This window comes from Aureobasidium pullulans (assembly GCF_000721785.1).
Source record: "Aureobasidium pullulans EXF-150 unplaced genomic scaffold scaffold_16, whole genome shotgun sequence".
In the NCBI taxonomy this organism is placed as follows: Eukaryota; Fungi; Ascomycota; class Dothideomycetes; order Dothideales; family Saccotheciaceae; genus Aureobasidium; species Aureobasidium pullulans.
Genome location: NW_021941036.1, coordinates 1 through 13,624, shown reverse-complemented (window position 1 = coordinate 13,624; position 13,624 = coordinate 1). Strand labels below are relative to the sequence as shown.

The window sequence follows — 13,624 nt, the reverse complement described above, 5'->3', positions numbered from 1 at the left end:
TCCCATCCTCACCTTTCTCGCGCTCGGTGAACGAGTCCGAATAACTGCTACAGTCTGAGTGATCGTGATGTCTGAGGGCCCAAAGGCAACCTATATGAATCGCTTCCTCAGAATTACCAACATCGCTCAGATTAGTTAACGCATATTCTGGCGGTTTCATCGAGCGCACCAATACTTTACTCGCTTGTTCTCTGCTTCAATTCATGCTCTAATCTGTTCCTTTCTCCAGTTCCTTTTCTTGCGACGACAACAACAACAGCGGTCATTGACCAAGGCGGAAGAGCGGAAGAGGCTGAGTATTCAAGTATTGTGGTGCGACAATTACCTTTTTGACACGATACTTACTAGTGCACTCCACTGTTCTTCTTCACTCCAGTTTTAGATTCCCGAGCCCTCCGAACCGAACGAAGTTGAAGTTGAAGGCGGTAGAGGATTGGTGATGGCATGGTGTTGTTTAATGATGGTGGTTGAGTATCATTGGCGTTGTCTTTTGTTCATTTCAGATAGCACCAGACAACAGGTCGCAGCACTTACTGCCTGCTTGTGTGACACCAGACTGACGCTGACACTCATCATCGCAGCTGCTCACTCTTTCAGGCTCTCCGGACTTGGACTTGGATCTGGCTCTTCTTCTCTGGCTCTTCTTTGGATCCGGCTCCGGTCTTTGACTATAGGCGTGCTGTCTTAGTCGTCGTGCTTACTCATGTCGTGCTTGTTGTTGTTGTTGTTGATTTGTCTTTTGTAATGGTAGCAGTGCCAATTTGCACTCTCTACCATCTTTTTCATGGCAAGTACCAAATTTTCCACTTTTCTGTCAAATCTTCCTTTCTTCCATCAAGAAAATGCACTCCTCCTCACACAAGTTTGAGAGCGCGCGCAAGAGATGGAAAAGAAATGACTGTTCTGTTGTGGCAAGAATTGGATGAGTTGAGATGGATTTTGGTTGATGTTGATGGTTGTTGTTGTTTTGTTGGTGACTTGTTCAATGGGATTTGTCCTTGATCAAGTCTGTTGTATCAGGGCGCAGTATTGAGCAGAATTGCTGCTTCTTGTCGCCGTATTTAGTCTTGGGCGATTTATTTTGCCTTGTCGGCGCCGCATGAATTTGCCTTGGCGAAATTCTACAAGTCCTGCCGCCGTCTTTGTTATCTTCGCAATCAGTCAGTCAGGGTCTTCTCCGCACAGTCCGGTAAGATTCTCTCTCCAAGCCGAGCATCAAATCATTGCTGACCTTGCTTTGCAGTAGTCATTTCCGCTTTTGAAGCCGCAGTCACTATGGCTTTCGCGGAAGCCTTCTTGTGTCCATCGACACTCATGCTCATCATCATCGCCTTGATTTTGTCTTCCTTCTTCGGAATCAGCTTGAACACTGTTACTTGCCTCCCTCTCCCAGATCAAGTCCTTGCCAAATTCATTCTCTTCGGCTTGAAACTCGGCACTCCTCAACGCCGTCGCCGCAGTTCAAGGCTTTTTGCCTTCTCCATGCCTTCTCCATGCATTCTCCATTGTGCTTCTCCAGCTTTAACCGAGGCAAGTTAGTCCTCTCTTCTGCAGTACTTCAATGTGCTGACCGTGCTTTGCAGTATTCTCTCTCTCATCTCTTTGGGATCTGCGCTTCGGCGCAATATCAGAGCTCTTTCCATCTCGCGCTCGGAGACAGCTATTCCCCTGAGCCAAGCTTCCTTTCCAGCTCCTTGCTCTCGACACTTCCTTTTATTCGACATTTGCGCCACATATTCCATCTTTGGTGCTGCCACCCACGTATCATCTCCGATCTTTCGCAAGCTTTCGGTACGTCATTGTTGTATTCACATTTTCTTCTACATCCATTGACTAACTCATCATTACAGCCGCTTACACACTGTTTCTCTCTTTCGCAACCAGAGCGATCCGGACTCTGGCGTTCACTCGCCACAACCTTGCGCATCTTCTCAGGAAGACTGATCGCTGTCGCTATGAGGAGCTGGGCTTCTCTTTTCGCTACCCCTTGCTCTCGACAATGTCTTAAGCTCTTGCGCTCTTGCGTTACTCCTCCACCAACCCGTTCGGCTTATCGCATTCTTGCTGGCACTCACGAATCACTTCCATCGCTCAGCCGCTCGCCATAGTCCTTTTTCTTCTTGGAATCAGGGCACTTGAGAGTCTTTGATCGCTTTCTCCTCTTCGCCCTCTCCCATATACTCTCTATTCCCACCAATTTCTCAGCGACATGTTTCACACTGGAATGTCGCTCATGCTTGCTTTGCCCTTCAAAGACTTCTTTGTTCTCTTCTCATCCTGGTCATCACCGCTGGTTTCGCCAGGGCCTCTGTTTCACGCTACCCTGCTCTAATCTGCTCTACTCTGTCAATGGTACGTCTCTTCCGGAAACCTTCTCTTGGACTTTTGACTGACCCTAGCTTCCAGCTCTCTTCTCCTCTTCTCCTCTTCTCCTCTTCTCTAGAGCCTCGTTCGCACAGCCCAAGTCATGCTTGCTGCGCCCCTAATCCCACCCTCTTCTCGGCGCTTTCCTTCTCGCCATGTCTGGCCGCAGACATCTCCACACACTTCTGCGCAACAGACGACGACGATACTGGCGAATGCAGGCTCTACCAAAAGATCTACCGCTCTCTTCAGCGATTGCTCCTCTGTTTCTCGTTCCCGAACGCCAGCACGCCCTACACCATCTCTACACAGGTTCGCAACAACTTGCCCAGATTACACTTCAAGATCCTTTTGACTGACATTGAACCAGGTCATACCTCTCTGCCTCCTGAACTCCTGAGCGCCAATGCCACTTCCGCACGTCTCCATTACCACCACCACCAACAATGTCATTGTTGCAGTACTTCAAGATCTGGTCCGACGCCCGTCCGTCTCTTCCTCATCAACTCCTTGCTTTCGGTGACGAGGGCTCTGCTTCACCTCCGCGCCACGCTCCACGCTGCTTCTCCAACGCCAAAATCGCACTTGCATCACTCCAGGATGGCTTTGCTGCGGCACATCTTGCACCCGGGAGCAAAAACACCCTCGCACTCGCCATCATGCACAACTTCCAGCTGTGTTGTGCACAAGCTGTCTCCGCCTGCTTGAGGCAGTCCGTAGAGAACAGCAACGACCTCACTGCCGGCCACTTCGCTCATCTTCTCGTCGAGACCGCTTGTTCCTACGACTACACTTCTCAAATTTCTCTACCGTTCTTGCAAAGTAGCCGCCTTTCTTCTCTGGCTTGCTGCTGTTACTGCTGCTACCCGCTCTCACCAAGCTCCACTACTGTTTGGATCAAGCACACCTCTTGCTACTCCAACACCTCAAGACCACCTTTACCGCCAGCAACCTTCGCCACAGCTTACTGCTCCCATCATCATCGCCTGCTGGCATGCGGTCTCTCAGCTTCATGATTACAAGTCTCTTTGTCTCTTTGTTGACGCTCTCTTCTGCTTCCAACCAGGTATCTTTTCAGCGTAAACGTACTCTGTCAATCTTGACTGACCCCCCAAGCAGATCCACTCATACATCTTCAAGCTCAAGAAACTCCCAGACCCCCTCACGCCGATGTTTACCGCCGCCACCACCATCACAGCAAAGGAAGACCTGAGTCTTGTCTACGAGTTCGAGATTTCCTACTTCCTTCGCCCTTTTACCTTTCAGCCTTGCCGACATTTACGTCTCTCGGAATCTTCCTTCGGCTTGAAGCTTTCGCCCGTCAATCTTCGCTGCCGCTCCTGCTGAACATTCGCATTTCTTCATTGGCTTATTGTTGTTGCTGCTACCATTTGGGTCGCCAATGCCCTGCTTCTCCGAGAATCTCACGAGTGCCGCCATGACACGTTACTTATTGGCGTTGACTTTTTCACCGCAGGCTTCACTGCCGTCCTGGCAATACAAACATCTCTCTGCTTCGTATTTCAGAGTGCCACTAGCATGCTGCTGCTACTGCACTTCCAAATCTTCCGAGCTTCTTTTCAGGCACGATCACATCGGCGTCTCTTCCTTCGCTCCATACGTTTGCTCTTTCACTCAATCATGACTCTCTTTGTCTTCTACGACCCACAACTTCACACGCTTTGGCCTGCTGTCCGACTCCAACAGGCCCATCACATGTTTTGTCTGGAGTTCTGCGCCATACCTGTATCTCACCAACAGTCTGTCGCAAACCCTTGATTGGCCGAAGCCATCGGTGCGTCCAACGGACCTTTTGGGACAACGACATGCGCCCGCTGTTCCCACTATTTGTTCCAACAACCTTTGCCATACCTCAAGTCCATCCCCGCTGCTGTTTTCATTCTCTTTGAGTCTCCGTACCGGTACAATCTCACCGAGGCTTCATTTCCGACTCAGGCAATTATTCTGCTTCTCCAAGCGCCCCGAGATATCTACCGACGTTCCTGGCAACTACCAGGGTTCACTGCAAGTTTGGGACAGTCGCCCATCCTGTCTCTCTGCATCTGCTAAGGTATTGATATTGATCCACGCTGTCTTCTTCCACTTGCTGACATGTTCCAGACAGACAGACCTTCTCCTCTCCATCGCCACTTACTTCTCCGCAATACGTTCCTTGATCACGAGCTTCCAGATCAGACGACATCCTCTTCAGCGTCTTGCACAATTCTCCTGCCCTGTCTTGGTGCTGAGTCTTCCCGCCCACGCATCACTGCAAAGAAAGATTGCTTCCATAACTCCTTGTTGCTCCCAACACCTCGGCCTGGTCCTGCTGTTCTCTTCAACTCTGCGCAAGCTTCTCGACGTTAGGCAAGGCAGCCCAGCTTGCCACACCACAATCGCCCTGTCTTGACTTGCGTCTCTTCTATTGAATTACACAGTTCTTCAATCAGCAGAGTCGTTCACCGCTCGTGGTACCGCCATCACCAGCCCTGCCGCCTCCAGCTCCAAGCTGCCGCATCTCTCGTCATGTCTGTTGAGAGAGGGTCAATCATCATTCCACCACAAAGCACAAGGCTCTTGTTGCTCTGCCATCTCTTGCTTTGCTACGCCTCTTATTCTCTATGTCGTCTCAACGTCGCCAGGCCCTTACACGTTCTTCTCTGGGTTCTTTTGCCACTGCTTCTTGCTATCACATCTCGGTACCTTTTCTCAGCCTTCAGATTGCCAGGGTCGTCTGCTCAATCCACTTCATCGCAGATAATCTCTCACTTCTTGGAACCCTTTGCTTCGCCACAATCCAAACTTGTCTTGGGCGTTGCTGCACTCTTCACTTCGCTTTGGCCAATCTCGCCACTGCCGCCTCCCTTTTCACTCCTGCTTGAAGGACCTATGCTGTTATTGCTCCGGTCAATGAATCAAATACATAGGCGTGGATTCGGCCCCGCAGTACTCTGGTCTTCAAGCAGTTCACGACTTTCGGCAACTTTCTGCGCCGAGGCTTCAATCTCATCTTCTTGGCCACCCCTATCACCTCAATTATACTCCCTCTCGCCTGTAAGGCCTTGCGACCATAGCTGCAAAAAGGCAGGATCCTTTTGATGATTAAGTACATGTCCAATGAGAGCGATACTGCCCCTTAATCTCTTTGGAGCTACATCGAAAACTCAAAATCATTGTGCCTTTTGACTGCTATGTTGTAGGGAGCCTTTGCTAGGCTAAGAGCTCGGTTCTAGTGCAATTCCTGTGCCCCTACGTCTACGTTATTCAATAGGGATGTTTCCTACATTAGAATCGATAATAACAAGCATCAAAAGTAGATAATGTGCTGTATAAATTTGGAGTTGTGATTGTCCTTGTTCGCATCTCGCTGAAATTCTGAGACTTCCGGCATGTTCTTGCAAGCTTTGTCGTTTCTTCACTCTCACTCTCACTCTCACTTTTGGTCTTACTCTCACTCTCACTCTCACACCTTATGCGCAATCAATCAATCGCACATATAAGAGACCACCTCTTCTCATCATTCTCTTCTTCTCTCCACTACTTCTACCTCCACTTCCTTTTCTTCCTTTGAACACAACACAACACAGTGTCACAGAAAGATCTCTGCTTCCCCTTCTTTCTCTCTCGAAACACAACAACACACTTCATCATGGCAGACACAGTCACTAAAGTCCTGCAAGCACTCGTCTATTGTGGCAATTGTAGAAAGAGCGAAAACTGCAACAACATGACTTCGACCGTCATTGGCTCTGCCTGCAACAAATGCATCCGCGAAGGCAAGCCCTGCAAGTCACTCGGCAACGACTTGTACATCCAAGTTCGCGATGAACTCTAGAAGACCCTCGTCCCTACCGACGCCGCCGATCTCTAGACTCAAGTATTTAACAAGCACATGGTCGAGCACCCTACTCTCGTCTAGGACGCCATCGTCTTCGCCTCGACACTTAAGCACCCTAGAAGACCCCCTAATTAGAGACCTAGACATAAGGGCGACTATCTAACCGTGTCCGGTCTATTAAAGATTAGAAGAAGCGTTTAGGGTTAGGAGATCACCGCCGACAACTGCGCCGCCTTCTATATCTTCTACCTGCTCTTTAGCGCTGCTCTCTTATAGAACGCCCTACTATATAAGCCTTATATGTCCTTAGTCTCTAGCGTTACTAGCGCTATGCGCACCTTATAGCACATCTAGTCTAAAGTCGACCATTACGCTATTACGCTAAACTAGGAACCACGCATAGCCCTTCTTAAGGACAACGTTACCGTAGTGCATATAATGACTCTAGAAAAGATACCCTAGTATAATAACCTTATTATATACATCGACTCTCTCCTAGGAGATAAATAGGGAGTTAACACCCGTAGAGTTAAGGCCTACTATACCGAATAGGTGCAACATCTCTACACGTCGTACTACATTATGCTTAAGCATAGTAGAGTAGCTAATTATAAGGACTGCTTACTCCTTCTTTAGCCCGCTACTAAAGTCTACGACGAGGAGGTTTAGAATGCTTTAACTAAGCCTAGTACCGATAAGGATAAGCACCTACTCTAGAAGCTAATACTAGTTCTTAGGGTTAGGGTTAGGGGTTTAGTATTTAGGCTACTATAGAATGAACTATATCTAAAGGGCGAGCCTACTCGCTTGCTTCTAGAGGTCTAACTCGGCTCGGATGTAGCATAGCAAACTACTTCTAAAGCTACTCGTACTATACGAACTCCTCCTCGATCTACTCCTTCCGCTTCTTAGCTTAACTATGTTATATATCTAAAGGGACCCTAAAGGAATCTCTACTAACATGCCGCTAATCGGAGAGGTCTATCTATATATAACTAGTTAGTCTTTCCTCTAGGATCGTCCGACTTAAGAGCCTAGAAAACTAGTATAGACCGCGTCCTCTAGATCGTCCTACTTATAGTTATTTCGATAAACCCGCCTAGGGGGAAGAGACTAGAGACATAGTAGCTTGCCGCTCCGTACGACCTAAAATATTATCCTAGAGATATAATAAATTAGCGTAGGCGACGCTAACGTCTCTCGGATTTTACGGGTCCCTAATAGGGCTATCTTAGCTAAAGGAAAGTAACCCCCTTCCTTCTAAAGTAGGGGACATTATGTAGAATAGGGTAAAGTCCTTTTTAAGCGCGCTACGGTGCGCTAGTAGTCCTTCTGTTCCCTCTATATATAGAGGTTCCGAATTTTATTAGTAAAGTTAATCTAGGGGACCAAAATATAATGGAGAATCCGTATCTCTAAGAGTTTATCGATAGGTAAGCCGAGGGAAGAGCGCGATGCTAGAGCCGCCGCTAGTATAAGCTATTAAATGTTTAGGAGAGCTCTCGTCTAAGGATTTAATTATCGCTTATTAGAACGTCCCGCTTATAAATCTCCTAATAAGGTCTCTATTAGTTAGAGTTTTCTAAGGTCGTCGCCTAGATCTATTGTCCTTCGTTCTCCCTTAGTAGTATTAGGCTCTAGCGACGTAGGAGACGTAGTCCTACTNTTTTTAAGGTAAAGAAAGTGGATAGGGGGGTATAATCTATTTATAGCTAAGGTTATAATTTTATTAAGGGGTAGGGTAGAGTAGTAGAGATTGTTAGTTTTTTCTTATGTTAGAGAGGTTCGAAGTTTAAGAATAAGAGTAAAAGATTAAATAAACATAAGAAGAAAAGAATTTGAAGAAATGAAACACATTAAAAGAAGTAAGATAGGTAGAGAAAAGGAAAAGAAAAAAAGGGTAGAGTTAAAGTTTCTAAGTAAGTTTAGGGTTATATTGTATGTTAGGTATAGTTATTATATTACGCCACATGTTATAAAGGGACATCTTCGTAATAGAAAGGCATATAAGGGTGTTAGAGGAAAGAAGATTAAGGAGATTAAGGAGTAGATAATAGGTTTAGAGGGGTTAGCGATGTATATAGAAGATATAAGATATCCTAATCGTAGAAGTTTAGGTGTTAAAGAGATAGAGGTATTTTCGGGTAGTTATATTTATTATTAGTAGGTTAGAGAAGGAGAAGGAGATAAGATAACTTGTGATTATAGATTTATAGGAGGTAGTAAGAGAGTAATGTAGGAATATAGGAGGAAAGTTCATAGTTAGGTAAATATCTTAAAGAAAGGAAGGAGAAAGAATAGTAAAGAGAGGGAGATTTTTTAGAGAAGTAGTATAAAGTTTTAGCGATTTTTTCGTTTAAATAATTAGAATGTCGCGTTTAAAGTAAGAAGAGATGTTATTAGGGAGGAAGAAGAAGAAGGGGGAGTTAGTAAAGGTAAAGGTAAAGAATAGAGTAGAAGTTTAGAAAAGTTAATGTTAGAAAAGAAGAATAAAAATTAGAAGATGTTAAAGAATAGAAGGGTTAATAGTAAGATTAGAAGAGTAGATGTAGACAATTAGTTAAAGATGTCGCGTTAGAAGGATGTATTAAAGGGTATAAAGATAGAAAAAGTGAAGTTATAGTTAGAGGATATTAAGGAAGAAGGGTTAGTAGTGTATAAGGCGTTTGTTAGAAGATTAGTAAGGAATATAATAGTAGTTATAAGAAGTTTAGACATAGAACAATAGTATTTAAAGATTCTAAATAGAAGAGAGGCTAGTAGAAAATAAGATAGAAAGCTAATGTATATTAGACAGATAGTGTCTACATTAGAGTAGTATATAAAGGTGTAGAAGATGTTATTAAGGTTTATTTAGAGGATATAGAAGGGTATAATAGAAAGTGAAGATAAAGGTGTTTTGTTTAAGGGAAGGCTAGATTTTGTTTTAGGTTAGAAGGAGAGAGAAGTGTTAGGTATATTAGAAATGAGAGTAGAAGAGTTAATAAGGGTAAGAAAGGAAAAGAAGAGAAGGTTTAGAGGGAAGGGAAAGGACGTTTAGAAAGATGAAGAGGTAAAGAAAATTACTGCTAAGGTTAAAGAGTGTTTATTAGATATGTAGGTAGTAATGTTAGGGATAGAAATAAGAGGAGATAGTAGGAAGAGTGTATTTATTTGTAGTATAGCTTGTTTAGGTTTAAATTTAAAGGTTAGTAGTTAGAAAGAGGTAGATAGTTATATATAGGTGTATGCGGCGGTGTTAACTCTTAGGAAGTTGTTTATGTTATATAATTATTAGTTAAAGAGAAAGAGAGAGGTAGATTTATTAGTTATTAAAAGGGGAATGTTAGAAGATTAGGTAGAAATAGAGGTAGAGAGTTTAGTAGAAAGGTTAAATAGAAGGGTAAGGGAGTTATTATTTAGTAAGGTAGAAGGTTTAAGTAGGAAGGTAAGAGTAATAGAGTTGTTAATAGATTAGATAAGTTATAGAAAGTCGATAAAGATGAAGGAGAAGAGTTAGAAGAGTAAGATATAGTAGTTAGTTAATTTTGATAGGAAGATAATAGCGTTATTTAGAAAGAATGTTCGTTTAAGAATAGATAGTATAAAAGGTATAGTGTAGGATTTGTTAGGAGAGTTAGAGGTAAAGATGAAAGAAGAGTTATTGTTTTTTAAGAAGAGTTAGGATTTAGAAAAGAAAGGGTTAATAGTTAATATAAATCTATTAGTAGATGATTAGAGAAATAAGGGTATTAGGTACTCGTTTATAGGTAATGAGAGAAATTTAAGGGAAGGTAGTGCGTTAGGTTTTAATGGGAGTACGTAGTTATTAAGGAGAGTAATAAGGGAAAAGAAGTTAAGAAGTTTGTTTATAGTAAGGAAAGTTATTAAAGGAAAGGAGAACTAGGATTTTGATCGTATAAAGTGGAGTGAGTTTAGAAGGAAGTTAAAGTATTAGAAGGAGTGTTTATTGATTTTAGTTCATTTAACAGCTAGTGGACCTACCCCTACATACAATGCTATTTTAGGAAAAATTCCTAAAATAGCGTTTAAAATAGCGTTTCTAGAGAAAAAGTCTAATAACTCGTCTATACTAATGCTATTATAGGTTTTAACTATTGTTTAGNGTACTTTTAGGGGGTTTCTATACTAATATAACATTAGAATTTAGCTAACATAAATAGTTATAAAGTTATTAGTAAGCAAAAACTTTTTAGAGGATAAGTATAATAACTTATCTATACTAATGCTATTATAGGTTTTAACTATTATTTANATAAGAACTTTAGTAGCACGATCTAGTTGCTAGTTATTTAATAGGATGTCTACGTCTATAACTAGTCTAGAACCCTCGAGTCGCTCTATTAGCTCTCGCTTTTGCTCGCGTTCGGCCTTTATAAGTCTAGATAGATGTAGTAAGAGGGAACAGCTTTTATAGCCTCTTCTAAAACTTCTATCTAGATTGCACTTATAGCAAAAGCTAAACATAAAACTTCCTTACTAATACTAGAAGAGATTATCTTACTTAGAGATAGGCGCTATAAGACTAATGTCCGCTATAAATAGTCTAGGTACCTTTCTTAATTTAGGCGTAATAACTTTAGTAAGGTGTTTCTAACTAGCTTCCTCTAGAACAATAGAGGAGAGCTTACGTCGAAGGTACTATTTAAATGTTTAAGGTCTCGTAGTAGGGTCGATTTTGTTTTACACGATAAACGTATTCTAACTAAAGTTATAGGACAGAGCGTATATAAATGCTAAAGAAAATAGCCTTAATTGTAGCATGCTTATAATCCGTTTAAGCGGGTTCTATATAGGTAATTCGTTAAGGATGCGTTAGAAGGAGGTCCTTAATAGCTAAAATCTCGACTCTAGTAGAGGAAGACCGTATATGTTCATTACAATATAGTACAATAACTTAGAATTAGTAATCTAGAAGATTAAGTCTTATATCTTCGTAAGGTAAGCTCGAAACTTAGTAGTATTTAGCGAGTAAGAGTTAGCCTAGGCAACAACTAGAGGTGCACTATACTTAAATATAGGGGCGAGGTACCGCTTAAATACGCGTAGTCTATATGTAGGACCCTATAAATCCGAAGAGATTAATAGGAAGTTAGCACGCGCTATAGCCGTACTAATACGACGAGTAAGATATGCTTCGAAGTTAATGCCTCGCGCTATTATTAGAAAACTAAGGTAGTCGTACTATTACATAAGCGGAATCTACTCTATCCTATAGTTAAGAAAGAGCGCCTATAGGATTAGATACTATAACATATAACTATACTTGCGTACGTTTAGTCTTAGACCGTTAACATCTAACTAGCGTTCTATAATCTATAGAAGCCGCTATGCCTCGTTATAGTTAGTAGGAAGTAAAGTACTATTATTAGCATAGAATAGAGTGTACGGTATAGGGTCTTTTCTAAGGTGTAAATAGTTAATGTTAAGCTCTATAATTAAGCCATCTATAAAGAAGTTAAATAGATAAGGTAAGATCGGAGAGCCCTATAATATACTATAAGTCTGCTAGAACTAGTCCGAAGCCTCGCCGCTTACTAAGACCCTAGATTAGACGTTATCGAACGTAAGACTCTTAATTAAGGTAAGCAAGTAGGATAGATAACTACGCTCGATAAGGATACGTTTAAGTATAGAATAGTCTAAGATATTAAACGTAGACTTAAAATCTAGGAAGACGGCGATCTTACGTAAGCTAGTAGAAAGAGCGTAGTAAACTATCGTAGCATTAGTATATGTTAAATAGTAGCTACAAAAGCTAGCTTATGCGGGGTAGATCTTAGCCTATCCGTCATAATCGAATTAAGAGAGTAAGAGACGTTTAAACACCTTATAAAACATGTAGATTAGTGTAATTAGGCGAAGGTTATTAGCATCCTATGGTTTAGTAGTGTCTTTAATTAATAAGTAAATCTTGGTTTCATTCTAAGTAGTAGGTGTTCTTATAGATAAGAGACACTATACGTATAAGTAATAGAGCGACTATAGAAAAGCGGGATAGTCTATAAGAGCTTTAAGGAAGCGAATGTGTAGACCGTTAGCACCGCAAGATTTAGAAGTATCTTATTACATAATTTCTAGCGTAATCTAATCGATCGTAAATGGAGATAGAAGGTAAGGATAAGCATAAGGAAGAGCATAAGAAGTAAACTATTATAAAATAGCCGTCGTACTAGTAACAGTAGTAAAGCACGATAGCAGTTTTAATAGTAGCGATAACCGTTTTAAAGAGGTATATCTCCCCTTTAGTAATATAAGGTTCTCGTTTAGTGCTATAACGTTCGTTGCCTTTGCTCTCTTCGTTAGTATAATAACATCGTTCTCTTTAGAAATAATTATAGCCTTTTTATAAAGCTAAACACTATTTTTAAACGATTAGTTATCCTCTAGGGTTAAGAGGGTAGGTTTTACGCTACCTATTGTTATAGAAGAGGTAGTAGGGGTAGTAGTAGTAGTAGTAGTAGTAGTAGTAGTAGTAGTAGTAGTAGTAGTAGTAATAGTAATAGAAGTAGTAGTAGTAACAGTAATAGAAGTAGTAGTAATAGTAGTAGTAGTAGTAGTATTATTACTAACCTCGCTAGTCTTAACCTCTATATTGCCTCTTGCTCTTCTTTTTCTCGTTCTTTCTCTATTACTATTATTAGAGGAAGTAACGTTACTATCTATACTCTTCTTAGATCGATTGTTAACTTAACTAAGGACTAATCTATAGATCTTCTAACATAATGTTATAAGTCTAGTGTTAATCTTGTCTATAACTACTATAGCTTCTATCGTAGACGACGAATGTAAGGTCTTAAAGTTTTTAGTAATCTTAAGGAGCGCATTATCCTTAGCTAGATTACTAATCTTATATTAAGGAATGTCGTTTTTCTTATTAACGCCAATAGATAGACTATTAAGACCTCTTTAACTCTTAACGGAGCTAACTATAAGATGTAGTATATAGAGATAGTCTATTCGGATCTAGGTATAGTTCTTATTATTAAATAGGCGAAGGGTACACCTTCTTCGATGTCTCCCTTTTATAAAATAGTAGTCTATAGTAAGTTGGGTCTAGAACATCGATGTCGAAGACGTTTTAGCCTAGACTTTTATAAAGTAATAGATTAGGGCCTAATCCATTTAATTTTGTATAGGGGAGGAAATTTTAGGGGGGTCCGATCTATTTGATTTTAGGGGGTCCGATCTGTATTAATTAGGTCGATAAATATTTAGAGTAGAAGTAGGATATTTGTAATTGCCGCACTACGAAAAAAATGGCTTACTATGCTTCTAACCTTCTATAAAGTTATAGATTAGGGCCCGATCTATTTAATTTTAGGTAGGGGGGAAATTTTAGGGGGGTCTAATCCATTTAATTTTGGGGGGTCCGATCCGTATTAATTAGGTCAATAAATATTTAAAGCGGAAGTAGGGTAT

At 41.5% G+C, this 13,624-nt stretch overlaps 1 protein-coding gene across 1 annotated transcript; it reads left to right on the top strand.

The window, feature by feature from the left end:
* Positions 1–2,810: 2,810 nt before the first annotated feature.
* M438DRAFT_337401 (uncharacterized protein) lies at positions 2,811–4,541 on the top strand (the record flags this gene model as incomplete). The annotated part of the gene is made up of 4 exons (XM_029903991.1): positions 2,811–3,186; positions 3,267–3,430; positions 3,484–3,590; positions 4,490–4,541. 4 exons carry the CDS (start codon positions 2,811–2,813, stop codon positions 4,539–4,541), a joined length of 699 nt encoding a protein of 232 aa, XP_029758051.1.
* Between the last annotated feature and the right edge of the window lie 9,083 nt (positions 4,542–13,624).